The following is a 27,719-nucleotide window of genomic DNA, read 5'->3' on the forward strand; positions in this document are numbered from 1 at the left end:
TTTGTCATATAATGAACTGAATTACCTTGATTCAAATGCTATGTTGTAAACTATAGTAGAAAATTAGTGCGTAAAGAAATCAGCTATAAAATCAGCCTCCCAGAGAGGCTGATTTTCTGAAGTAAAAAAGTACGTTAGTAAAACTGGCTAAAGTAAAGCTGGACACTGTTTGCATACAGTAACAATGATGATGTAAAATGCTGCATTTCTATATAAAGTAACAAGTTCAGGTGGAGGTGAAGTAGAGAAAAAGGTAACAATGTTGTACCAAAAAGTCCAACTAGACTTAACGGCAGTGTCGGAGGTCCAGGGAGAAAACCAGAGGAGGCACAGCTTCCCAAAGTGTTTCCACCGGAGTGATAATGGTTACAGAAAATACATAAATACATTAAATAACTATCTAAAAAGTAATGCTGAAATGACAGGGGTGCTGAATATCATTTCCCTGCTGAAAGTATATCCCACAATGGCACGTTGTTGCTCTTGGGCAAGAAACCAATTTTTTGGTGATTACACTGTCCTTTAATTATTATTGTTTTCATTTATTGACTTGTTATGTGACACCAACATCTCAGCGCTTAGCAAAATGAGGAGTAGATGAAGGTTCGACCTTTGACCTGTGGGTGGAGCAAACCCTAAATCGGCACATGACACAGTGAAAGCTACTGCTGAGACTAATATCATTTGTATGCATGTTCAAATTGAAATAAGTACATTTTTTAAAAAATGAGCTTGTTTAAAAATATCTGAAGACATATTTTTAGTTGTTTAAAGTCGTTTTAGTTCGTAATCTGAGCACTCTGGGTGAGTGACTCTATGCTGGTGGCATTTATGCAAATATAAATCTCTTCAAAAAGCCAATCTGTGTCTCACACAGCAGTGTGAGTGAATGTAGTCATTCAACTTCCTGTGGAGAGGGGAGGGACTGCTCTCATAAGGTGAGGCGGAAACAAAGGATTAAAAACAAACAGGAGGACAAAAACACGGTGAGTGTTACTGTGCATTTATGTGTTTTTTAGAATAATCAGAAAATTAGTTCCTGACTGGAAAACATGACATGAATGTTTCGCAAGTTAGAACAAAAACTGTGAATGTTGTTTTGGTTAGTTTTGGTGCTCAAGTTTGTGACTTAATCCAGAAAGAAGCATGATGGATAACATCAAATCTTTGCTTCATGGTCAGGTCATCTTCCTGTCAGCAGTCTTTCTGTGGTTTTTAAGAGAGAACAAGGATCTGTTCATTCATTAGGTGGCGGGTCGAATAGGTTTATTATGTGTGTGTGTGTGTTTGTATTTAGGTGTCATATGTGTGTTGTATTTCCTGTTCTGCAAGTCACAGGTTTCTATAAATATGTTTGTCAGGATTTTCAACCTGCACTCACAGTCGTTGTTGTTCTGCCAGACTGCCTAAAGATGAAAAGCTTAGCTGAGGACAGAGCAGAGTTTCCAGACATCAGCCGTATGTCCATGAACAGCGACAATTCTCGAGATTATCCTCCAGTCTTCAGTCATGATCCTGGATCCTCAGGCACAAAGTAAGAGACTGTTTCTGTTTTACTTATACAACACCACTTTTTGTCTTTTGCACAACCCACTCTCAATGTTGCACTTTTCTGTTTAACTGTCTTGTGTCTGTATCATTCACCTCTGTCTGGTGTTGCCCTGTGTTTTGCAGTCCTGTGTTGATTTTCTGTTATGTGTAGCACCATGGGTCTTGTAGGAACACTGTCTTGTTTCACTGTGTACTGTAACACATGGTTGAAATTACAATTAAGCAACTTGACTAGATTTTATTATTATTATTATTATTATTATTATTATTATTATTATTATTATTATTATTATTTTAGGCTTTATTGACATTTTAGCTCTTCTCCAGTCATTTTGATCAAAGCACTCGAAAAACTCACACAGTTATATTTTTAGCTGTGTTGCTGTCTCTCTGTAATATGTGCTTAATCTCTTTACATTTTTCCCCATGAAGTTTTGTAGTTTTATTTTCATTTGTAATATAGCTGCTCTTCTACTTTATGTATGATTTTGATTTGGTTAGATGCTACACCTTACAAAGGAACATGCTCATAGCTAGACCTTTAATTAAGAGACTCAATTAACTAGCTTTGTGTGACTCATTATCCTTTTTACCAGTGTTTGAATTAGTGAATGCAGATGAATGAAAAATAACTTGGATATGTAACATAAAAACCTAAACAAAACTGAAAATGTTAACTATAGATTCAAGAGTCGTGTTAAAAGGATGACCATGGTTCCAGTGGCTTTGAGAACATCCAGGGCTTCAGCTTCATGAGTCTGACAGAGGGATAAGCTGCTTAATGGCCACCAAGTAGAAGAACAATCTGGGGTTCATTCTATATTTGTGTTTCCAGACATCAGCAGCTCAAACACAGAGCAGAGTTTTCAGGATCCATGTCCATGAACAGTGACAATTCTCGAGATTATCCTCCAGTCTTCAGTCATGAACCTGGACCCTCATTCACAAAGTAAGTGACTGATTCTGTTGTAAATTGAGCAAATATGATTTTGTTTTTTGCAGTCTTTAATATTATTTAAGAAGAATTTCAGTCTCCAGATGTGCAAAGCTGGTAGAGACATACCCTAAAAGACTGGCAGCTGCAATTGCAGCAAAAGGTGGTTCTACAAAGTATTGACTCAGGGGGCTGAATAATTACACACACCCCACTTTGTAAATTTTGTAAAAAAAAAACATTTGTAAAAAATGTTTGGAATCATGTATGATTTTCGTTCCACTTCTCACATGTACACCACTTTGTGTTGGTCTTTCACGTGGAATTCCAATAACATTGATTCATGTTTGTGGCTGTAATGTGACAAAATGTGGGAAAGTTCAAGGGGGCCAAATACTTTTTCAAGCCACTGTATTCAGCCAGAGCAAAGCAATAGAATCAACAAACAATAGTCACAAAAACAAATCACTTGAATCTGCCTATGGTCTCATCTTTGAAAGGAGAGACATTGGAGGAGAGAAATGGGCATGCTTTGGCCATGAAACACCTGTCTCTGTGTAAATGTAACTCAATAGGAAAAGACCCGAGTTCTTGAAAGCTGTATTCCAATCAGAAACAATGAAATCCCAATCATCTAAATTACGCTTAGTCATCCTAATCAAGCAGCTAAAGGTTTTTCTCGCTAAGACAAGTTCTGGGCTGTGTGCCCTGCTGGTACAAAGAATCCAGCAGAGCAGCGCACACACGCACCAACCCCATCTGTCTTGACTTAATTACTTTTGTCGAACAACCTCTCACAAAGCAGCTGGTTTGCTGTCTCTCTGTATGTGTTTGACCTTTTAATTTTCTCTTTCATTTTTAAAATAACTGCTCTTTTAACAGTATACTTATCCATGATGATTAGTTAGATGATGCCAACTAAACACCTTTCACGTCAACATGCGCGTAGCTAACCCTGTGTTAAAATAGCGAGTTAATTAACTACCTTTGTGTGACTTATTATCCCGATTCCCGTTGCCAGGATTAGTTAATCCAGATGAAAGGAAAATGACTTTGATATGTAACAGAAAGAAATAAACAAAAAACAAACTCAAAAATATTAACTAAGGATTCAAAAGTGGCTTAAAAAGGATGACCATGGTGCCAGCTTCCCCTACAGAAAGTACAGTGGTTTTGAGAACATCCAGGGCTTCAGCCTCATGAGTCTGACACTGACAGAGCACCAGCTTAATGGCCAACAACAGGAACATAGAAGTAGAAGAACAATGTGTGTTTCATTCTGTGTTTGTGCTTCCAGACATCAGCGGCACAAACACAGATCAGAGTTTCCAGACATCAGCCGTATGTCCATGAACAGCGACAATTCTCGAGATTATCCTCCAGTCTTCAGTCATGATCCTGGATCCTCAGGCACAAAGTAAGAGGTTCCTTCTGTTGTAAACTGAACTGAAGATGATTTTGCTTTTTGCAGTCTTGGGTATTAATTCAAATGGGTTCGTGGGGTGGGGTCACTGGAATTTTCTCAACCACTTTAGCGACAGGTTTTATTTAAAATTAAATATCAAGGTGTGAAATGACTGCTTTTGGAGGAATTCATTGGAAATTCATCTGGAAAAGTCTGGAAAGTCTCATATATGAGCAACAATTGTGTGTTTCTTTCAGTTTGTATGATTTTTTTAACATATTTATATTGTTTATCCATTAAGTTTTGTAGTTTTATCTTTAACCTCCTAGGACCTGGCATCCACATATGTGGACATCACATTTTGAGTTATTTAGATTCTTTGTTTTTACATTCAGCGGGTCCCAATCAGCACAAATATCACAGAGAAATTTAAAATGCATGCTGTGGAAGAGCTTGGGTCTTAGGATGTTACCTACTGCTCTCCTATCAGTGCATTTAACCATGATCTTAATTGGTTAGATGCTCCCAACCACACACCTGTAATGTGTAGTGATGTGCGATACCACTGATTTCCTTTCCGATCCGATACCAAGTACTTTTCAGGGTGGTATCGACGATACTGATCCGATACCGATACTTTATACAAAAAAACGTATTTTATTTATTGTATCTCAAATTATAGCGTCATAATGATTACAGGACATCAGATTACTTGTTCATCATATAGAAATAAAAAAAACTGAAGTTGTGCGCTATTTGAACACGTTGCCTGCCTGCAGCACTAAAGAACTCCGTGAGAGACGCGATTCGTCTCAACATACGCGCCTCATATTCTGTGATATGATTTACTCTGAGGTGTTTGACAAGGTTAGTGATGTTGCCACAACCAAACATGCCAACCCTCCCGATTTTTCCGGGAGAATCCCGGAGCCACCATTCTCCCGAATTTCCACCTGGACAACAAAATTGAAAAACCATATTGCAGAATTCATAGCGCGGCCGATCCAATTCCAGTTTCCAACAATGGCGGCAGCTGCTTAGTTTTAATATTACTCTTATTTCTCTTTCTGGGTCGCAAAAAAACCCAACTTTTAACATGTTTTCAGGTGAGAATGTAGCTGTGTAAACTTCAAATATCTGAGCCGATCAACACATCGTCTTCAAACCCCCGCAGGCTTTCACTACTCGGGTTAAACATGATATATAAGTCACTTTGATAATTTAAAAATGTTAATTGTTTGGCCTTTTCAGTGTTTTGTTTGTTCGTGAGTAAATCGGTTTGGCTTTTAAATGTTTAAATTAAATTTAACTTTATTAATCCCTCGGGTGGGTTCCTCCGGGGTTTTCACACAGCTGAATAAACGTCAAACAGAAAACTAATTAAAGAAAGTGTGAGACGGTCGAGAGTTTACGCCAGCGCCCGGTTATGTTTTAGAGAGCAAGGAGCAGACGGCTGAGTTTCACTCCACCGAGGGAACTCATGACGTCCTACCCGGCTTTCTTTAGACCGCGAAGGGCGGGTCCTCAGGTGGAAGCAGCCTCTGAATTTGGACACCCCCGCTGTTTCCAGGCCGGCCAATAATAACGGTGACATTTAACGTATTTTATCCGATAAATAAACACTGTAAAATGTGCCCTTTTGATTGTCTCCCTAATTCTGAGGTCTCAAGGTTGGGAAAGTATAGCCACAACACCTCACTCTTGGAGCACTTTTTTGCCACATGTATCTCAAACCACGTCTCAGCTGTTTGTGGAGGTAAAATACGTCCGCACAATTAGGCTCAGCCATTGTTGTGAGTGCGCACGCCAAGGCGCTGCGAGACATTTATACAGCCATATGTCGCACATGACTATGAAAGGTGGAAGAGGAAGTAGTTCCTTTGAATGTAGACAATCCGAATGTTATAGTTTCTTTCCACTGTGTTGCTGTTAATGATAAACTACAAATTAACGCTAAATTACTAAAAATATCGATATTTTAATGTGAGAATCGATCCTAGAACATAAATGACTGGTATTGGAGGAATCGATATTTCAGGATCGATCCGCACATCACTAGTAATGTGAACACATTCGTAGCAAGACTGCCAATTCCTTGGTTACAATTATTTAAGGATAAAAATTATTTCCAGGATCCAGCGCTATATCCATGAACAGTCACAAGTCCAGAGATTATCGTCCAGTCTTCAGTCATGAACCTGGACCCTCAGTCACACAGTAGGAGACTGATTCTGTTGTAAAGTGAGCTGATGATGATTTTCTTTCTTGCAGGCTTTGATATTGTTTCAAAGGGGTTTTGTCAGAGTGGAGTCACTAAATGATATTTAACCAACTCCAGAGTAGGTTATTTTTTAGATTAGAAATCAAAATGAATTAAATGACTGCTATTGGAAGTGTAAAGTCTGTGGAGAGCATAAGGCACCATTCTTCAAAGCTCTGGGTAAATTCTGTCTTCCAAAAACAGGGAATTATTTGGGTGAACTTTTTTTTAACATGCCAGCTTTTTTCTAGTCTTTTTGAGAAAGGCTTTGATAATCTTTTTTGTTTTGTCTTTTTGTTTTTCCCCAAGCAGGCTCTTTTTAAAATCGATTTAAAATGACGAACCTAGGCCATAAACATGAAGTAATATGGGGTGGCTATAGCTGAGGTGGCAGAGCAGGTCAGCCACTAATCAGAAGGTCGGTGGTTTGATCCCAGGCTGTCTCCTGCATGCCAAATATCTTTGGGCAAGATACTAACCCCATGTTTGCCTACTGGTGGTGGTCAGAGGGCCCGGTGGCACCAGTGTCCGGCAGCCTCGCCTCTGTCAGTGCGCCCCAGGGCAGCTGTGGCTACAATAGCTTGCCATTGTGTGGGTGAATAACTGAATGTAGTGTAAAGTGCTTTGGGGTCCTTAGGGACTGAGTAAAGCATTATACAAATTCAGGCCATTTACCATTTTAATAGACTGTTTGTCCAAAACTGAGCTGATAGTCAGTTGTCAGCAGAAAGAACTTTTTTTATGAAGTCTAACTATCTTTGCCTATGTGTTAATGCATTCCAAGCAAATGTTTCTGGGTCATTCACAATTTATTAGCTATAGACATGAGCACTGACATGTCCTATTTCATTACGTGTTTCTGTCTTTGAAACAAAGTTTCCAGAAGGTATGTAAACTTGGGTATATTCTGAATTTATTTTGGTATTCACAGAGATGTGGCACTGGTTGGGGAGCCACTGTCCTGCTGTCCTTTGTGTCAGAATGTCTTGAAGGATTCATCAAGAAAGTCCTCCTGTCCCCAATGTGGAGAAAGATCCAGAACCCGACCTGGTCTGCAGACAACCAGTAAGAGCAGCTGTTGAAAAAGAAAGACTTAACACCTTTCTGCTGATGGACTGATTTATTTTTTTTTTTTGGAAAAACTGCACTTCTTATTATGCTATTGACACATTAACCAGTTTTCTTGCTCTCTAGTTTTATGGGTTTTTGGTTTTAATTTCTGTCAACAGATGCTCATCTGCAGAAAATTTCAGATGCACTAAAGCTCAGTCTGAGAACAAGATATGAACATGTGACTGAGGAAACTAATAAAACAGGATGTGGAGCCCTCCTCAGAATGATTTACACTGAGCTCTACATCACTGAGGGACAGAATAAAGAATTTTGCTTCCAACATGAGGTGAGGCAGGTGGAGAGCGCTTCCAAGAAGAATATCCTCCTTGAAACACCAATCAGCTGCCAGGACATCTTTAAAGCCTTGCCTGACCAACAAAGACCCATCAGAGTGGTTCTGACATATGGCGTTGCTGGCATTGGAAAAACCTTCTTGGTGCAGAAGTTCACTCTGGACTGGGCAGAGAACTTAGAAAACCAACACATCAGTGCGGTGGTTGTGCTTTCATTCAGAGAGCTGAACTTGGTCAGAGATGAGCAGTACAGTCTCCTGGAGCTGATCCATGATTTCTATCCAACATTACAGAGCGTCACAGCAGAGAAGCTCACTGTGTGTAATCTTTTGTTCATCTTTGATGGCCTGGATGAAAGCAGACTTTTGTTGGATTTCACAAAAAGGAAGCTTTTGTCTGATGTCACACAGAAGTCAACCATCAGTGAGCTGCTGACAAATCTCATCGAGGGGAATCTGCTTCCCTCTGCTCTCATCTGGATAACTTCCCGACCCGCAGCAGCCAGTCAGATTCCTCCTAAATGTGTTGACAGGATGACAGAAGTGCGAGGCTTCACTGACTCTCAGAAGGAGGAGTACTTCAGGAGAAGATTCAGAGATGAAGCATTCTCCAGCAGAATTATCTCCCACTTGAAAACATCCAGGAGCCTTTACATTATGTGTGGGATCCCAGTCTTCTGCTGGATCACTGCTACAATTCTGGAGCACATGTTGACTACAGAGGAGAGAGCAGAGCTGCCCAAGACCCTGACTGACATGTACTCACACTTCCTGCTGGTTCAGATAAAGAAGAAAAAGCACAAATACTCTGAAGGGCATGGGACAGGTGTACAGAAGCTTACCAATGCTGACAGGGAAGCTCTTCTGAAGTTGGGGCAGCTAGCATTTGAACATCTGGAGAAAGAAAATATCGTTTTCTACCAAGAAGACTTGGAGCAGTGTGGTCTGGACGTCACAGAGGTCTTGGTGTACTCAGGAATTTGTACAGAGATCTTCAAAGAAGAATCTGTGATCTTCCAGAAACCAGTTTACTGCTTTGTTCATCTGAGCATTCAGGAGTTTCTGGCTGCAGTCTACATGTTCCACTGTTACACCAACAGGAAGACAGAGGTGCTGCAGGACTTCCTTAGCAAAGACATCTCATCTCTGGAAGATCTTTTGAGCAATGCCATGGAGAAATCTTTCCTAAGTGACAGCGGCTACCTGGAACTGTTTGTTCGCTTCCTTCATGGCCTCACTCTGAAGTCCAACCAGAGACTCTTAGGTGGTCTGCTGGGTCAGACAAAGAGCAGTCCACAAATCGTCCAGAGAGTCATCAACAACCTGAAGGAGATTAAAACTTATGATAAGTGTCCTGACAGAAGCCTCAACATCTTCCACTGTCTAATGGAGATGAATGACCTTTCGGTACATCGGGAGATCCAAGACTTCCTGAAGTCAGAGAACAAATCTGTGAAGAAACTCTCTGGAATTCAGTGCTCAGCTCTGGCATATATGCTGCAGATGTCAGAGGAGGTTTTGGATGTACTGGATCTGATGAAATACAACACATCACAGGAGGGACGACAGAGACTTGTTGCAGCTGTGAGTAACTGCAGAAAGGCTCGGTGAGTCCAGATGTGATTAATAATATAAATTAGAGTAGATTTATAGTATAGTTCTTTAAATGATTCTTACTATAACATTCTCATGATTCTTTTTACACTGTTCCTGTTATTTATTTTATTTATTTATTTATTAGAAACATTAAATGTCAGTTTAAGAGTGTCTTTTAAAGCTACTTAAATCCCATAAAAAACTATTTTTTACTCAATAATTTTCTGGTTAGTTAATTTTTTGCATGTCTATAGCTTCAGTTGAAGCAGCCATTGTGGCCACATGTGAAAAGGATGGGATAACACTGAATGTTGTCATAGTGATTTGATTTCAGCAGTGCAAATACAAAAGTCAGTGACAACTATTGCTGCGGAAACACTAGCTGGTAGTCAGGCTGTACACGTGGTATTATATTTGTAACAAATAAACAAAAATATTCTTCCATTGCTCACAAGCAGTTTACAATCATCCACAAACAGTATACATTGGACTATTTACATTTGACACATAAGAACTGGGTAGGTCCTAATCAACTGTAACTTCCAATAATGTCAGGATAAAAGAAGCGTCTTAAGAGCTGCGTCTGTCATAAAATAAAACAGGTAATAAGACCAGCTGCCTATTTAGACTACGAGTGAAATGGCAGCTTACAAATGGACAGCAGACACAGACAAATAGGCACACACAGATACAAACATCCATTCCCACCCACATGCTCTCATATTCTCATATGTCTGAATGTTCTGCACACTGCCAAACATGGTAAGAAAACTGTTTGACTCCACAGCTAGTTAAAGCCCCGTTAGTCCACAGTGCCGATTGTGACTACTCCCCCTGTGCACAATTACGATGTATTAAAGGAACAGAACGTAAAAACGAAATAAGGAAAGAAAATACAACTTAACTGTAAATGTTACACTAAACAAAATTGTAAAGTAAAAACTGAAATTCCCCATTATCTTACACTTTATCCTCATCCAAAATAATTCAAATCAAATTAGTAACAAATATACACTCTGTGAAATCTGAGTAAAGTCATAGATATATAGACCTTTTATCTTATGCAAAAACATTATCTATTTAATAAATCTTGACAACATCACTACGAGCGGCCATAAACCACTGATCATATGCAAAAGAGACTAACGTAATAGTCGACGAATGCATCTGCACATCCAAATCACACGACAGATGGAAGACAATGTAGCAGCATGATGCAGCCTTGCTGAGTCTCCATTCAAATTGTGCCAAAAGTGCAAACTTCAAACTATTTACCAGGTTTTAGGTTGTGAAGTAAAATCAGACTTATGATAAATAATTTATGCCATGCTTATTCCTGAAAACTGTCCCTCTTTTCTCTCCTTGGCTTGCATATTAAATCTACAGAAAGATTAAAAATCGGTGGGTCTGACAGAGACTGGGAATAAATAATGTTTCATGTCAAACATTCAGATCAATTGAAACACTGATGTCAAGACAAAGTGTCCAGTTGTTTTTCATTAAGTGTATGAAGTAAATATAATGTGTCTTCTTCATAATAACATATTTTCTAACACATATGTCAACACAGACTTCACGATGTTTGGCTCTCAGAGAATCACTGTAAAACTGTGACCTCAGCTCTGATATGCAACAACTCCAATCTGAGAGCTCTGCAGCTGAGTTCAATCAAGCTGCGGGATCCAGCAGAGGCACTGTTTGCTAGTCTGGGGCATCCAAACTGCAGACTGGAGACACTCAGGTCAGTTAACTGAATCTGTTGTTATTTCTGAAGGTCTTTTGAACTGTGAAGTTATGTCCTTATAACTCAACTGCTGTGTTGTTAGACAGATGATGCAGAGGCACCGATCCAACTTTATTTATTTTATTTATTTTGTGGTTCCAATAGTATACCTTAACTTTATTCATCCAGGACCTCTATTTTAGTGGGTGATTGTGGGAACTGTTTAAATGAACAAGATATATTTTAATTGATTCCTTCAAATCCAGCACGTATAATATTGGGAAATCATACACACAATTACAGGAATCTAAAAATCTTCAGCCCAGTATTGTACCAGTAACCATGACAGCTGGAAATATTAGGGGGAGTTTAGAGCAGCCGACTAATAGTCAGACCTTGTTCACATGCTGACATTTTAAAGATAAAAATAAACAATGAAATAAACAAATTCTAAAAGCATTATTTAGTTCTAATCCATGTGTACCAGTTGTATGATGGGTTCTGTAGGTTTAAGAAGAGCTGTCAATGTCTACATTTTTATTTTTTAATTAAGATACAAATAAAGACAGACTGTGTCCAAAACTTTAGGATAAAATCTTTTCTGTCAAAATAAATAAATGCTTTTACAGCTGAAGTAAAATCATCATGCAAGTAAAGTTTATATTTGCTAAAAATAAATGTTACAATCTCTAGCTTACACGTAAACACACACGTGCTAAACTTTTGTTTGAGGTTTTAGACGGAGCCCAAATAGGTTCTTAATGGTTGGTTTCGTAAGACACCACCTGTTTAATGATGGTCATCCACAGAGGACGTAAATGGCTGCTTTCACTCCTCTCTCAAACCATCTGTCTTCTCTGTCCATAATGTCACAACTGGTGTCCTTGAAAGTGAGTTTGAGTGAGAGTGACCTTTGTCCTTTAGATGCAGCTGTATTTGTCCTTTTGGTGTGGCTCTATGGAACGCCAGGACTGCCATAATGAATTAATTAAATACACCATTAAATAATTAATTAAATGTGTCAATAATTAATTAAAATTGGAATTAATTAATTAAATAAATAGTTATGACACATGTAATTAATTAATTATTGACACATTTAATTAATTATTTATGTATTTCACATTTTAATTAATTATTGACACATTTAATTAATTAATTATTGACACATTTAATTAATTAATTATTGACACATTTAATTAATTATTTATGTATTTCACATTTTAATTAATTATTGACACATTTAATTAATTATTGACACATTTAATTAATTATTTAATGATATATTTATTTATTTCATTTTGGCAGTCCTGGCGCCTGGCTCTCGTCATGAAATAATTTTATCTGTCAGCCTCACCCATCAAACTCAGGGGGCGGGGTTAACGCTGCCCATGCAGCTTCTCTAACATTTGATTGGTTGCCGTGCAAAGTAAGTCAAAACAGGTCGATCCTAGATAATCGATTGCTTGTGTAGACTTGGGGCAGCCAGTTATCCCAGAATGCAGATCAAATCACAGGCAGCAATGGTGGTGGTGTAGTTTTAAAATACCCCGTTTTTCTGTCACCAGCTACACTTTTAACAGTGTTTTAGCCGCGAATGTCGCGCCGTATGTCTGGTCAGGTTGTCAACATAGAACATGCTTGCAAAAGTGCTCAGATGTTTTCAGAGATTTCACTAGCTCTGCTAACAATTAGCATGCAGAGTGCACCGAGGGGGTACATTAACCGGTTTGTTTACATATTCCACTCTCCGTGTTCCACATGTTGCATTCGCAGATTCTCATTTTCACCGAACGATCGTCTGGTCTTGTGTCTCTGTGCTTCTGTAACATAAAGAACGAGCTGACATTTTTCTCACGAAACCAGCGATCAGCTCAACAGACCCTCAGTTTACCTGCATGCATCCTCCTCCTCATCTGTCAGCTGTTTAACACCTGCTGCTAATTCAAGAAACACGCCTAGTTACCTGGTGATAGTCACAGTTTAACTGCACAAGATAAGTAAATATAGTATTTTCCCCGAGCGCAGAGCTGCTGGAGCTTGTTTCCTTACAGAGCACTTTATAGGCGAGCCAGCTTTATCAGCGGCTGATGTCCAATCACCAGCACACAGCTTTCAAACCTCAGCTGAGTTTTAGCTCTCAGTGGTTAAACGCTGGACTTCATTCACTCAGGTTCTGTCTGTCGGGTCACGTTTACTTCGCTGTTTTATTTACAACTGAGCAAATCGGTTTGGCTGAGGTTAAAGTTACGTTTCATAACTGCATAGTTTCACAGACGTTTAATGGTTCACTGGCACATGTGTTAGACTGAACTATCATCTAAATATCATCTGTTTTTTAATAGTTATTCAACTGTATTCTAAGCACCAGCTGTCTGTTAGAATGTGATTTTTTTTCTCTCTCTGTTGGCAGAGGTATAAAAATGCGCAGGAAAATCTGACGTGCATGGCAAACTTCACCGACGATATTTAGGGAGGAATAAACACACATCAAACATAAATGAACCATTTGCCTGTCTCCATAACTGAGAGCATTTTCTCTTCTTATGTCAACACTCTCTCTCTCTCTCTCTCTCTCTCTCTCTCTCTCTCTTTTTTTTTTTTTTTTTTTTTGCTTTTTCGGTCATGTTATGTTTACCTGTCAAAGGCTTGTTACAAACTATGAAACACATTGTGCAGACTTCTGGATGTTAGAAGAAAACTAATACTGCTCATGAATGAGACTAAAGGCAGGAAGGTGTCCTTTAAAACTAAACATGTTAATAGGACCTCCCTGTTTATATCATAGTTTATGATATAGCACGTGTATTTCAGTAATAGCCTGCTGAGGCCACTATACGTGCTGGCCTCATATCAAATGTGAAGGCAGACTGAGTCTATGTTTGACGTTTGTTTATATCTAATCTTCCTTTTCAAACATTTAAACAGCAGCGAGTCTGCAGCTGAGGGAATACAAATTCAAATTGTCGGAACAGGTTTGCTCGTTTCTTGGATTCATTTGGTGATTTATTAAATGTATAACTGTTATTCTAATCTGCTGCCGAGTCTCTTACACTTTTCTTTATGCTGTATATTTTCACGTCTCTGGAATAGTTGGCAGTTAGATAGTCAGCTGGGAAACTTTGTGTTAACTCATGGAGCTGAGGATATCGTGGATATGCTGACCTCGCTGCGTGGTGTACAGAGCGAGGTCAGCATGATTAATATTCACAATAAAAATATTAGCCGAACATCATGAAGTCTGTATGTGTTTCATAGTGTCGAACAACCTTTGTACAGTTAAAGCCAGCAGTTACTACATGACGGAAACACCAACGTTATCTCTTTTATGTGTTTATACACAGGTCACGCTGATTACTGAACAAAAACCCAAAGATCAGATGTTAAACAGATTTATTTGCTCTCTCTCCTCCTTAAACATGTTTTTAATGTTAGTTATAATTCAGAATTGGCGACTGAAACACGTAGGACACATAAGAACATCAGGAAATAAAACACCGATAAATATAACCTCAGTAAAAGAAGTCAGCGGGGGTTACTACAGCTGTGTACCGGGGCCTGCGCTTTGTCGGTGGGATTGCTTGCGAGGCGAGCGGGTCTATCCCACGCTTTGCCGTGAGACTGGGACGACATCTCCGAAATCATCGAAACACTTTTGCAAAGAGGCTGTATCTTGACAAACCGACCAGACACATGAAGATTAAACCACTACATTCTCGGCTAAAAAAATATTAAAACGGTATTTGGTAACACACAAACAGGGTTTTTCAAAGCTCAGTTCTGTTAGCTTCCACATGCCGGTTGTTGTGTGCTAGAAACAATGGCCACCAGGCCAAAGCAATGGTTTTGACTCGATCAGCGTTAACCCCGCCCCCTGAGTTTGATGGGTGAGGCTGACAGATAAAATTATTTCATGATGAGAGCCAGGCGCCAGGACTGCCAAAATGAAATAAATAAATATATCATTAAATAATTAATTAAATGTGTCAATAATTAATTAAATGTGTCAATAATTAATTAAAATGTGAAATACATAAATAATTAATTAAATATGTCAATAATTAATTAATTAAATGTGTCAATAATTAATTAAAACGTGAAATGCATAAATAATTAATTAAATGTGTCAATAATTAATTAATTACATATATCATAACTATTTATTTAATTAATTAATTCCAATTTTAATTAATTATTGACACATTTAATTAATTATTTAATGGTGTATTTAATTAATTCATTATGGCAGTCCTGGCGTTCTATATGGCTCTTCTAGGTTGTGCCATGCGTTTTGAGAGTGGTGTGGACAGACCATATGGAGTATGAGTGTAGGACCTAAATGCAGACACAGGGGAACAGAATTTGAACGTGAATAAAAAGCGAGCCTTTATTGAGCTGAAACATGAGAAACAAAAATACAACGCAAGATACCCGTGGGGCAAAACTAAATATCTGACTAAGCAGTGACCAGACTGTGAAACAACTAAAAACCCTGTCACGGTTCTGGGTGACCCAGTGTTTTTGTGTTTCATTTTATTTTGATCACCCCCTGTGTGTATTTAGTCTGTGTCTTTCTGTCCAGTCAGTGTCAGGTCATCTGTTGTACCACCCCATGTCATGTTATTGTGTGTGACAATGGTGTTCGGGGCATGTTCAAGTCTTGTTTATATCTTCAGAGAGTGAATATTCATAAAGCTTGTTGCAGTGTTAACTAAGACAAATTACTATATTTGGTTACAAAGTGTGCTGTGCAAGCGTGGTTATATGATGTGAGTGCAGCCCGCCTAGGTTGTTGTGGTTATCTTGTCCACCCAGGTGGCTTCTTCACTGAGTGCAGTCTGTTCTTCTCAAGGCTGCTTGTTTCCTTTATGGAGGTCATGCACATATTCATATGCATGGTTTACATAGGGAGAAAACAAAAGCATTCTAGCTTTTTAAATGGCAACCTACAACACATTAACCCTAACAACAATACAGTGGAACCCCGACTTACGAATACCCCGTTTCACGAAAAATTCAAGTTATGAAGGCGTTGGACGGCAATATTTCTGCCCGTGTTACTGCAAAATGCCAGAGTAACGAAATCCGCTGGCTCTGATTGGCTGAGCCTACAATGCCTTCCGAATCATGTGACAACCCCTTGGCTTCTGTTCTTGTGCTTCGCTGTTCCACTTGAACGACGTATTGTTGTTCTAGTTAGCAATTAGCCTATAGCCTATCATTCAGCATCGCATCACTCAAAACACGCAATGGGTGCTTCGACTTACGAAAATTTTTGACTTACGAAAGACCCTCGGCAACTAATTAATTTTGGGGTTCCACTGAACTGGTTCCGCATTATGTCCACTGTACATAGACTAAATACACACAGGAGGTAATTAAGGGAAGTGGAAACACACGGGGACACAACTGACACAAATGAACGTCATGACACCACAGAGAAGGTGAAACTAAAACAATGCACACTGAACAAAAGACCTAAACAAAACAAAACAGGAAACACAGAGAGATGCAGACATGACACAGGCTTGACCTCATGAAACCACACAGACAGCAAATACATAACATGACTCAGAAGACCAGAACAGACTTACACCAGGGGACATGACGAGACTCATAATTAAGGAGACATGAAAGGACTTAAACTAGACTACAACTTAAGGCAATAAATAACAATATTAAGACTTAGCTTTATCTCATAAACTCAACTAAACCCTTAAATTTAAGAAAAGCACACTACTTGAACAAAATATAAACATAAGAAACCAATACAAAAAACACAAAAGACTGGGTTTGCCGAGTACCAACTTTGTGTGTGTGTGGGGTTTTGTTTTGGGGTTTTTGGTTTTTTTTTGCATGTTTGCACTTGACAATATTCTGTACAGTTTGCAATAGTCTGCATCTCAATTAGCTGTTTACTTGGTTTCTCAAAAGATAAAGGTAATTTAATAAAATAACACTCTGTAATTCACATGATTGTTATTCAGATTTGAGAACGTCACTTTGTCAGAGAACAGCTGTGCTGCTCTGCTCAGTGCTCTGAAGTCCAACCCCCCCTATCTGAAACGTCTGGATCTAATAGGATGCAACCTGGAGGGCTCAGGAATGAAACAGCTGTATGATTACCTGGAGAGTCCACACTGTAACCTACAGTTTAAAAGGTCAGTTTACTTGACTTAGATTATGAAGGAAAAATATTTCTTTGGTTTCTGTTTATCGGTGTCTGCAGAACAAACAATCACACATACAAAAAGAATACAGCTGTGCAGAAGGTTGACTTTGTGATGATCCACAGTAACAAAATAACAAAGTTACTGCACAATGCACATTTAAAGGTCTTGTGTCCTAACACTTTATGAACTTTTAGTTTCACATGTCCCCAGAATCTTCAGGCTTCTGTTCAAAATGGTAAATGGCCTGTATTTATATAGTGCTTTTCTAGTCCCTAAGGACCCCAAAGCACTTTACACAACCAGTCATCCACCCATTCACACACTGGTGATGGCAAGCTACATTGTAGCCACAGCCACCCTGGGGTGCACTGACAGAGGCGAGGCTGCCGGACACTGGCGCCACCAGTAGGCAACGGGTGAAGTGTCTTGGCCAAGGACACAACGACCCAGACTGTCCAAGCCGGGGCTCGAGCTGGCAACCTTCCGATTACAAGGCGAACTCCCAACTCTTGAGCCACGATCACCTACCAACAACAACAAAACAACATACAGATCTTTTTTTAAACATGTCTGCATGCCTCTAGTTAGAAACTCCTTCCAGTATCTGTGGACTCAAGTCAAACTGGAATGGGCTCTACACCCACCTCTTTCTGTGGAAAACAGTCAACAGGAGCAGAGCAGCTCTTTAAGTACAGTGCGTATAGCTTTTTGATAGAGACCTGGATTTGACACTGCATGACTTCTAACTTCAAATGCATCACATGTAAATCAATATTTTATAGCCATTATGTTCTCAGAAAAAGAACATTGTTTACTGAAAACAGATGAACTGTAAATGTGGCTGTATCAAAATAAAAAAAATTAGGAAATGTTATTTTTCTCACATTCACAATAGTAGGCTGCTCACTTCTTGTTGGACCTCCATCTTCCACAGGTTACACCAAGATGTTTATTTTGACTTTAGTGTCTTTTCTCACTTTGTTAACACAAAGATGTAACAATTCATTTTTCTGCTACCTGTTTTTGATCCTGTCTCCTCATTTTCCTGCAGAGTGACTTCAGTTTAGATGCTGCACTGTGGTGAGTAATCTGTCTGTCTATGTGGCATTTAAATTAATATTTACCCATATTTATCATGTTTGATGTGAAATGTGCATTAGTTGTCTCACACAAAGTGCTTTACATATCCAGTCATTCACACACTGGTGATGGCAAGCTACATTGTAGCCACAGCCACCCTGGGGCGCACTGACAGAGGCGAGACTGCCGGACACTGGCGCCACCGGGCCGTCTGACCACCACCAGTAGGCAATGTGTGAAGTGTCTCGCCCAAGGACACAACGACCGAGACTGTCCAAGCTTGGGCTCGAACCAGCAACCTTCCGATTACAATGCGAACTCCCAACTCTTGAGCCCCATGACTACTATGACACGTTGTAATAATTTTACTACTGTAATTTTACTGGTGAACATTGTCTCAATTGTAGTGTTGCATTAGTGATCCGGCAGCGTATTTTTTCCAGTGCCGTGTTATGTTACAGTTCAGAGAAGGGTGTGGCACATGTACTTTGTTTAATGGGAATGCAGTTTTGTAATTTTGCAGTATTTTGGGAAATACAGATATTTGTTAACCCTTTAGAGCCGGTCGGAGCGGGTACGCTCTGTTTTGTGTAACTATTTTTAAATCCCGGTAGCTCTGCAACCACGTAAGCTAGCGCAATAATTTTTTTTGCATATGAAACCGGAGGAGTTGTACTTACATCTTATGCCATCAGCTTGTTTCCTTCCACATAAAGCTTTGCAAGAACTGCATAAAAAGCACTTGCAGCAACAAAAACATAATATTCCAGAAACACGCTTTACCGTTCCGATCAACTGTTCATAACACTTCCTACGTTGGAATAGACGTCAGCGCGAACTTTTGCATGTCCGCCATTACCTGCCCGAAACCGGAAGTGACGTCATTTTGGGGAAATGTAGTTTGTTTGTTTTTTACCATCAGGGCCTATACTGGTTTTTTTAAAAGCTATGTTTGACTTTATGACTTTCTGTGTCTTTTCTGGGATGCTTAGGACTCATATTGCACTGCTGGAAATGGTTTATTTTGATGCATATGCTGTTTTCTTTCTTTGCAAATTTGCAGTATAATATTCATTTTCGTTTGTCCTGCAGTATATAAAAATTGGTGTATTTCAAAAATAAAACTATGAAGACACTCAAAATAAATTTCCTGTGGTAGGAAACTATTTTGTGCAACTGTTTTGTATTTACAGTTTTGAGGGATAAGCCTGTTTAATTTCTCTAACTAGAAATATATGTTAAAAAAGCAAAAACGATTTTCAAATTTTTTGTAGTTTATTGCATTTTTTTGCAATTTATGTAATTTCTATGCACTTAATGAATACATATTATTAAAATCTGGGCTATAGTTGTTGTATTGATGTATAGCAACTTGAAATGCTCCCAAAAATGCCACCACACCATGTAAAAATATAATATAAGCTCTGGCGGACTTGGTTCTATGGTAGGTCTTAAAGGGTTAAAGAAGTACAGTCCATCTGGAAAGGCATTCAGAAAACTAACATTTTCTTATGTTACAGTCTTATTCCAAGATAGATTAAATTAATTTTCATCTCTACACCCAACACACGACAATGGCAAAGAAATGATTGAAAATGTTGCAATTTTATTAAAAAAGATAAAATATATAAATAGTATTATATATGTTTATAGCTTGTGCTCAATACTTGTTAAAGCACCTTTGTTACACCTTTGTAACAAACTTACAACCTCTAGTATTTTTGAGTATGATCCTATAAACTTGGCACAGCTATTTTTTTGGGCTCTATCTCTACCATTCTATGCAGACCTCTTAAGCTCCATCAGGTTTGTTGGGGAACATCAGCACACCTTTTTAAGAGCTCTTTTCAATGTTCAGTGAGGTTAAAGTCTGGGCTCTATCTGGGCCACTTAAGGAAATTTTGTCTTGGAAATGAGATTTAAATCTCAGTAAGATTATTACCTGGATAAATAAAAGATTAATAATACCTTTAAAAAAGGACATTCACAGATTGGTCCCGAAGCCTCTCCTTTATTAGCATGATGCCGCTTCACTGTACAGATGGTGTTGGACAGATGATGAGTGGTGCCTGGTTTCCACCAGATGTGTTTCTTGGCATTGAGGCCAAACAGTTCTGTCTTTATTTTATTCAATCAGCAAATTTTGTTTCTTTTTTCTTTTTTTTTTGCCTGTCCTTGTTAGGATGCCTGGGTCGTTGACCCAGGGTTTTTGAGTTTATTATATTATTTATACTTTCTAGTCTTTGGCTTCTTTGAGTTCTGTCTTATGGTTTATGTCTCTGTCTTCTTTAGTTGCTCTGTCTCCCCTATCACCTGTATCCCCTTGTCTAGTTCGCGTCTCTGTGTATCCTTAGTTGCTATTTCCCCGTGTTCAGTCAGTGTTTGTTTGCCCTGGTCCCACGTCTCTGTTCCCTCTGTAGTGCCTGCATGTGAGTCTGTGTTATGTGTTTCCTGTTTTACTTTGAAGGTCTCTGTCTTATCTCAGTGTGTTCAGTTTACGCTTCCTTTTGTCTCATCAGTTCTGATTTGCCCCAGCTGTGTTTCCCTCCTGTTATTCATTCCCTGATTGCTCCTTCTGTGTATTTAAGCCCTGTGTTTCTCTGTGTCCGTGTCGCGATCTACCGTCTATTTTGCTGTGTGTTTTGTCAATCGGCTGGTGTTAGTTTATTTTTGACCTTTTTCCAGTTATGTTATGTTTGAGTTCAGCATTAAAGCTGTTTTGGTTTAAGTTTCTCTCTGGAGTCTGCATCTTGGGTCCTATCCCTGTCCGCACACAGCCAGCACCTAACAGTCCTGTTTGGCTCTTTTGCCATCAGAATTATTGTCTAAAGGCGAAGAAAGATGACCAATGGATTTACTTTACTAAATTGACCATCCCAGCCTTGCCGTAATGGTCTCTTTGATTCACCTTTTATTGTTTATTTAATTTTTTTATTTTCACTTGCTAAATACGGGACAGACTTGACTGGGGAAAAGAAAGGGGAGAAAGAAAGAGGGAAAGAATAACAGCGGAGAAGAGGGATGAGGATAAAGGGTAAAAAACAAAAAATACATATGTCAATCACCTTGATCACCTGTTGAGAAAGAAAAAAGAAAACAAGCAGAAGAAAAAGAGAGCAATAGAATAAACAACATCATGATGATATATGTGAATATAACAGTAAATACTAAATATTAAACATTATTGTGCAGCACGTAAGATCGACAGCGCACATTTGTGTGTGTGATCACCCGTGTGTACACCTGTGAGCATGGATGCGCTTGTTCATGTAATGATCTGCTAGAGGGTGTGGGGGAGCCACAGCCCCGTCCTCCAGGGCATGAAGCAGGTATGGAGGAGATCAAAACTCCAGACATCCAGAGGCCCCCAGAACACAAGAGACCAAGGAAGGCCAACAGAGGGGCAGCTGCGCCACTGTCCCAGAAAGAGCTGAGGAGAGTCTCAGATGAGGGTTCACTCAGCAGCCGCGGAGCAGAAGCCAGGGGGAGTTGCAGTGACGCGCCCGTGAGCTCCGCCGGCAGCCAGCTGTGCCTGAGTGACCGAGCCCCAGGCCGAGAGGCCGGGGGCACCCCACCTCCGAAGGGGCCCGAGCGAGCCCCAGGTTCCAGGCCCCAATAAGCAGCCATCAAGGAGTGAGCCGGTGTGTGATAGGTTTGTAGCTTGAACCCATCCGCTGGAACGTTGAAGACAATATAATTACACTGCAAAGCAAGACACAAGTAGGCAAGCTTCTTCATGTTTCTCGTGCACGGGAGAGAACCGGTTCCTTCGCTTGACCCCAGTTGCTCTCGCCCGCTCTCCCGTACCACTTTTCTTTTATTGAGGTTACATGAATATGCATAGGTTCATTAACATATGACGTCTACATACACACAAAGAGTACCTTGCCTGTGTGTGTGTGTGTGTGTGTGTGTGTGTGTGAGAGAGAGAGATCTGTGTGAGAGAGAGATGTGACCCTGTGAAGACTCCCCAAAGCTGGTGCCAGGAGTCCAGTGGGTCCATCTAAACAAAAGGCTCTTATACTTAAACAGATATACGTGTGTTCGCTATACCATAAATCAGCAAAAGAAGATACGACCTCTCCTCTGTAGGGGAGTGAACTCACCCCCCCCCTTCATGCTACACAGAGTTGTTACAGACCTCTTAGGATGAGACATTCTTTCAATCTACAAATGATTATATACTTCTAAGCATATATAAGTAAATATTTCTAAGCATAAATGACAATCAACAATACAAAACCTATCAGTGTGTACCTGGACGCCTATCCCCTGTCGCATTCACACACTGGTGGAAGTGTGTGAATGCGACAGCTTCCCTGGGGCAGACTGACAGAGGCGAAGCTGCCATATCGCACGCCAACACCAGTAGACAGTAGAGTAAAGTGCCTTGCCCAAGGACACAACGACCAGGACAGAGAGCCTGGGGATCGAACCGGCAACCTTCCGGTTACAGATGCACTTCCCAACACCGTGAGCCACGGTTGCCCCATATGAAATTACTCCCCAAGCGTACTCTAAGCCCCGGGTCTAGGTACCCTTGCCCCTGGAGATCATCAGGAGATCCAAGACTTCCTGAAGTCACAGAACAAATCAAAGAAGGAACTATCTGGAATTCAGTGCTCGTGTCTGGCATATATGTTTCTCGTGTCAGATGTTTTGGATGAGTTGGACCTGGTGAACTACAATACATCACAGGAGGGACGGCAAAGACTAATTGCAGCTGTGAGGAACTGCAGAAAGGCTCGGTGAGTCCAGATGTGAATAACATTAAAAATCACTGTACATTAGTAGGTTAGTTCTTAAATTATTCTGACTAAAACCTACTTGTTATTCTTATTACACTGTTCCAGTGATTCATCAGAGACATGAGATATCAGTTGTGGGGTGGTACAGAATAACTGTGACATATGACTGTTTTGTAAATACTTGTACAAAAAAAAAAGAAAAAAAAACACTTAAAGAATTGCCTGAATTTTAATATAAATAGTAATGTATACTTTCTTTCCTTTCTAAATTTGCACATGGGTTTTTGAACTTCATGATTTATTTTTGCATTTCAAGGTCTAGAAATAGTTCAATAAACACGTTTCTGGTTTTCACCATTAAAAAACTTACTTTTTAACCTCACAGATTTTTTGTTTTTTGTTTGGGATTTTAGGTCCAATATATTAACACTGTATTTCAAAATGGAAAAATTAAAAAAAAACTTTCTGTAAGGTCAGACATCTGAGGTTGTGTTGAAAAAAACTGAGTCCACTTAAAGTAAGCTAAATCATTTTTAAGGTAATAAAAAGGAAAAATCAAAAGTAGTCAGAAACATCCAGTTAAACCTTGACCACATAAGGTTAAGGAGTTGGTGCTAGATCACATTACACTGGATAACCACGTGGAAGCCTGACTGGAACCCTTTGTCTGCACATTAAATCAAAATAAAAAATTTGTGGGTCTGACAGAGACTGAGGAAATTAACTTTTTGTGTCAAACAAACACATCAGTGGAAACACTGATGTGAAGAGAAAGTGTCCAGTTGTTTTTTGACGAGTGCATGAAGTAAACATAATGTGACTTCTTCATAATGACATATATTCTAACACATATACGTCAACACAGACTTCATGATGTTTGGCTCTCAGAGAACCACTGTAAAACTCTCACCTCAGCTCTGATGTCCAACCCCTCCCATCTGAGAGAGCTGCACCTGAGTTCAATCAACCTGGAGGATTCAGCAGAGACACTGTTTGCTAGTCTTGGGCAACCAAACTGCAGACTGGAGACACTCAGGTCAGTTAACTGAATCTGTTGTTATTTCTCAAGGTCTTTCAATAGTTTTAACTACAAAGTTCAAACTATACCCATAACTATAAACTATAAAAGCACTTATAATAATGGAAAACCCTACACTAAGGTACAGCAATGTAATAATCTTCACCTCAACATTGCACCAGTAAGTAACCTGGGTCAGTTGGTGTCCTAAGTGGGACAACTGGAAATGTGAAGGGGACAATGTGGGTAAGACAAAGACCAGAGTTTAGAGCAGCTGACTAATAGCCTGCAGGTTGCTGAGTTGAGTGCTGTTACATAGCTAATGACATTGTAAACTTCATAAACAGGAGAAGTGTGCTTTTAAGCACAGTAGGGCTATTCAGCATGGATACTAAGTAAAGAAAATCCCAGGGAAAATGAAGTGATAAAGTTTCGCAACCCTTGCACTTGTTGAAGAACTCAAATTTGGGTGCTTCATTCAATCTATTCAATCCACTTTCAGAATCAGATTGATGAAGTGAACATTGATATCACATATATATTTTAAAGTTCTTAAAGCATGGATTCTCTATGACATCTTAGGCTGTGCAAACTGTATGTTTTGTTATTATTTTTTATTTGTGCTAAAAAAAATTATCACAATGGGAAAAAACATAATTTAAAACCAGTATGGAGAACTTTTTTGTGTGTTCTTTTTCTTTTGATCTATTTACCAGTTTTATGTTCTAGGAGTCTTGAAATTATTGTGAATCTTGTCAAAAAATGCTATGAGTGGCTGGCAATTCTCTCGCTATGGACAAAACACAAAAGCAATTCTAGCCAATTGGAGTTTGGTTATTTATAATCAGTCTAGAGAGGTGATTGTGCTGCTGAATGTTGCAAGTTGTTGCACTTAGCATTAATCCATTTGCTAAAGTCTGTAAATTAGATGCTTACTTGATTTTGTAAGCTTGTGTAATAAGTCTCTAGAAGCATTTGGTCCATCTGCAAATCAAATGCTTCTACTTGTCAGATTAAAACACAGAGGAGATCGGGCTTTTGCTGTGACTGCTCTGAAACTGTGGAATAAACTACCATTACATATCCCAACCTCCCCAACACGGATACTTTTAAAACACGCCTAAAGATCCATTTTTACTTCTTGGCTTTCAAGTCGGTTTGAGGCTGTCATTATTTTATTCTTATAATTTTCTTATCCTTGACTTTACTTTCTTTTTAAATTTTATCTGATTATTCAGTTGTACAGTACTTTGGTCAACAGTTGTTGTTTTTAAAGTAATATATAAATAAATTTGATTTGATAATAAAAAACAGTATTTAATCCAACATGCAATTAATGTGTTTGGGATGAATAGGTGTTTGGATGGTATGCTGATAACTGGATGATATATGCAGGAGACTGACGTGATGATAATCATGTATTATGTTCAAAAAAACTAATTCATTAGGACATAATAATACTAAGCTTAGAACATCAGATTACATTACCAATTATTTTTTCTACATGTTCTAATCTTTATTCAGATTTGAGAATTGCAGTTTGTCAGAGATCAGCTGTGCTGCTCTGGTCCGGGCTCTGAAGTCCAACCCCCCCTATCTGAAACATGTGGATCTAATAGGAGACAACCTGCAGGAATCAGGAATGAAACAACTGTGTGATTACCTGGAGAGTCCACACTGTAGACTGGAGACCTTAAGGTCAGTTAACTCCACAACTGAGGAACGAAAAACATTTCTTTAAATTTTGTTTATCAGTGTGACTATCATTCATTCTGAGTCTGCAGAGCAAACAAAGCAAAAGACTAAGGAGCACATGGTGCACATTAAACATTATTCACAGCATTAAGAATCTAATAATGCTGAATTGCACATTTAAAACCTAGGGATCATCAAAATTCAAGCCCGTTCAGATCCCTGTTGGCATGCATTTCACAAGGGCTATGGTTATGTGCTGGAAATGTTATTTGTAACACATTCATAATAGCAAGCTGCTCACTTCTTACTGGACCCACACCTCCCACAAGTTACATAGAGAGACACTGGCTGATCAGTAACAGTTTAACACAAAAAGTGAGTTAATTTCAAAGGCAAATCCTGCTAGTGTCTTTGTATATAGTCCTTTTTAATATTATTTGTTTAGTATTACTTCTTTTTCTGCATCTTTTCTGGACAAGGCTGTCATATAACAAAGGTTTAACATTTCATTTTCTTGCAAGCTTTTCTTGATCCTATCACACTGTGTTCCTACAGGCTGACCTCTACTTTGCTTTAGATGCTGTACTGGGGTGAGTATTGCTCAGATCTTTTAGTGGGATTAATTTATGTATTTTCACTTTCATAGTAATTTTAGGATAACTCTTTTTAATTATAAATTTCATTCCAAGGTCTAATATATAATTGATACCTTGCATTAGTGTGGATGTTTTTTTTCTGCACAAAGCTTTCGAAGACTGGTTTTCTTTGATGAATCTATGCAAGATTTCACTATTTGGTGAATATAACTCAAAAGACTCCATTCTCTTCATTAATTGGTAATTGCTTCTATTGGTATTAGTGAGTTTTCAGTCTGCATTGACTGTAGTTGTTTAAATCCTTCTTTTTGGTGTTCTCAAAAATGTTATTTTCAATGATGATGTTTTAAATGCACCCCATCAGTGTGTGAATAAAAATACAGTAAAACTTTTGGTGTCCTTTAAGGAAGTGAAGAGTACGCAACAATTATTTTAAGACAAATCTTTTACTTTTGAACAGATCGAGGCACGCAGTGACGTCTGCAGAGGGATTCTTTAAGTCAAAGACTGACTCTACCCAGACTTCCTGAATCTGTTCCAGAAGGAACAAAGACAGTGTGGCCTTAACTTCAGTGTCAAGCTTTGACTTATTGATACGCGTTTGAGAAACTACTGAAATTCTCTTCAGTGGATGGATTACAAGACAGAGGGGAAATACTTTGACCCCAGACTGTGCCAGTGTCATTTTCACTTCAGCTGCTGCTGTTTGCCTTTACTTTCTGGATGACTCTAATAACTCCAGTGGATGTGTCAATACTGGCATACTCACATTCCTAGAAATAAGGACTGTGCCTTGAAGAGTCATTAAACTTTGGATTAAGTGCTGGAATATGTTATTTGCACTACTGATCACTTATTTTTTGCCTCTCTCCTGAGTTGAATGTTACTTTTGAAGCACTATGGCTGCTCTTTAACTGGTCTTGGAGCTAAAAGCCAGGCATTGCTTGGCCAGTCCTACTTTATTATTTTGCTATGGAACTTTGTAGTAATTTTAATGTTGCATGTTTATGGTGTTCTCTAGAGCTCCAGCAGTGTGTTTTTCAGTGCTGTGTTATATTACAGTTCAATCAAGTTTGTGTCATGTTGAAGTGGCAATCCAGTTTTGTAATCGTGCAACAAAGAGAAAATACAGGTACTTGGTTAAAGAAGTATTGTGCAGTAAAAAATAAAGTATTCACACCACTTAAGTTGTTCTACATTTTGCCATGTTAGCCTGGGGCAGGGTGGTTAGCATTATTATCTTACAGAAGGTCTATCATGTCATGTGACCCTTCTGTCTGGAGTTTGCGTGTTTCTCCCACAGTCAAAAGATTTGCAATTAGTGGGGCTCGGTTTATTGGTGTGAATGTAAGTGTGAATGGTTGTCTGTGTTAGCCATGCAACAGACTGGCGATGTAGCCAGGGTGTACCCTGCCTTTCACCCCAATGCAGCTGGGATAGGCCCTGTGCAATGCTGATTATGATAAGTGGAAGAGAATGGATCAATGTAATCCTGTCTACAATTACAACTACTTCGTAGCTAGATTTGTGCTGTG

The 27,719-nt window shown here is 39.0% G+C and overlaps 2 protein-coding genes across 2 annotated transcripts in view; one reads left to right on the forward strand and one right to left on the reverse strand.

The window, feature by feature from the left end:
• Window positions 1–27,719, reverse strand: part of LOC147334189 (coxsackievirus and adenovirus receptor homolog) — a 261,856-nt gene that overhangs the window by 85,602 nt on the left and 148,535 nt on the right. The gene's annotated exons all lie outside the window — the stretch shown is intronic.
• LOC147334193 (NLR family CARD domain-containing protein 3-like) lies at window positions 1,407–27,636 on the forward strand. The gene is made up of 9 exons (XM_086286822.1): window positions 1,407–1,534; window positions 2,387–2,500; window positions 3,783–3,902; window positions 7,082–7,215; window positions 7,380–9,162; window positions 23,741–23,911; window positions 25,418–25,591; window positions 26,144–26,178; window positions 26,645–27,636. Exons 1-8 carry the CDS (start codon window positions 1,413–1,415, stop codon window positions 26,163–26,165), a joined length of 2,640 nt encoding a protein of 879 aa, XP_086142948.1. The 5' UTR covers window positions 1,407–1,412; the 3' UTR covers window positions 26,166–26,178; window positions 26,645–27,636.

The sequence above is a fragment of the Aulonocara sp. 'chitande type north' Nkhata Bay genome, linkage group LG3 (genome assembly GCF_057382095.1).
Source record: "Aulonocara sp. 'chitande type north' Nkhata Bay isolate Kocher_YH1m ecotype deep benthic linkage group LG3, A_spYH_male_GT1.1, whole genome shotgun sequence".
NCBI lineage: Eukaryota > Metazoa > Chordata > Actinopteri > Cichliformes > Cichlidae > Aulonocara > Aulonocara sp. 'chitande type north' Nkhata Bay.

What these genes read in the sequence shown, in the direction of transcription:
- LOC147334193 (XM_086286822.1), top strand. Translation starts at nt 1,413, where the DNA reads ATGAAAAGCTTAGCTGAGGACAGAGCAGAGTTTCCAGACATCAGCCGT. An exon ending in CCTGGATCCTCAGGCACAAA is followed by an intron (nt 1,535 to 2,386) that starts GTAAGAGACTGT and finishes TTGTGTTTCCAG; the next exon opens with ACATCAGCAGCTCAAACACA. An exon ending in TGCAGACTGGAGACACTCAG is followed by an intron (nt 23,912 to 25,417) that starts GTCAGTTAACTG and finishes ATCTTTATTCAG; the next exon opens with ATTTGAGAATTGCAGTTTGT.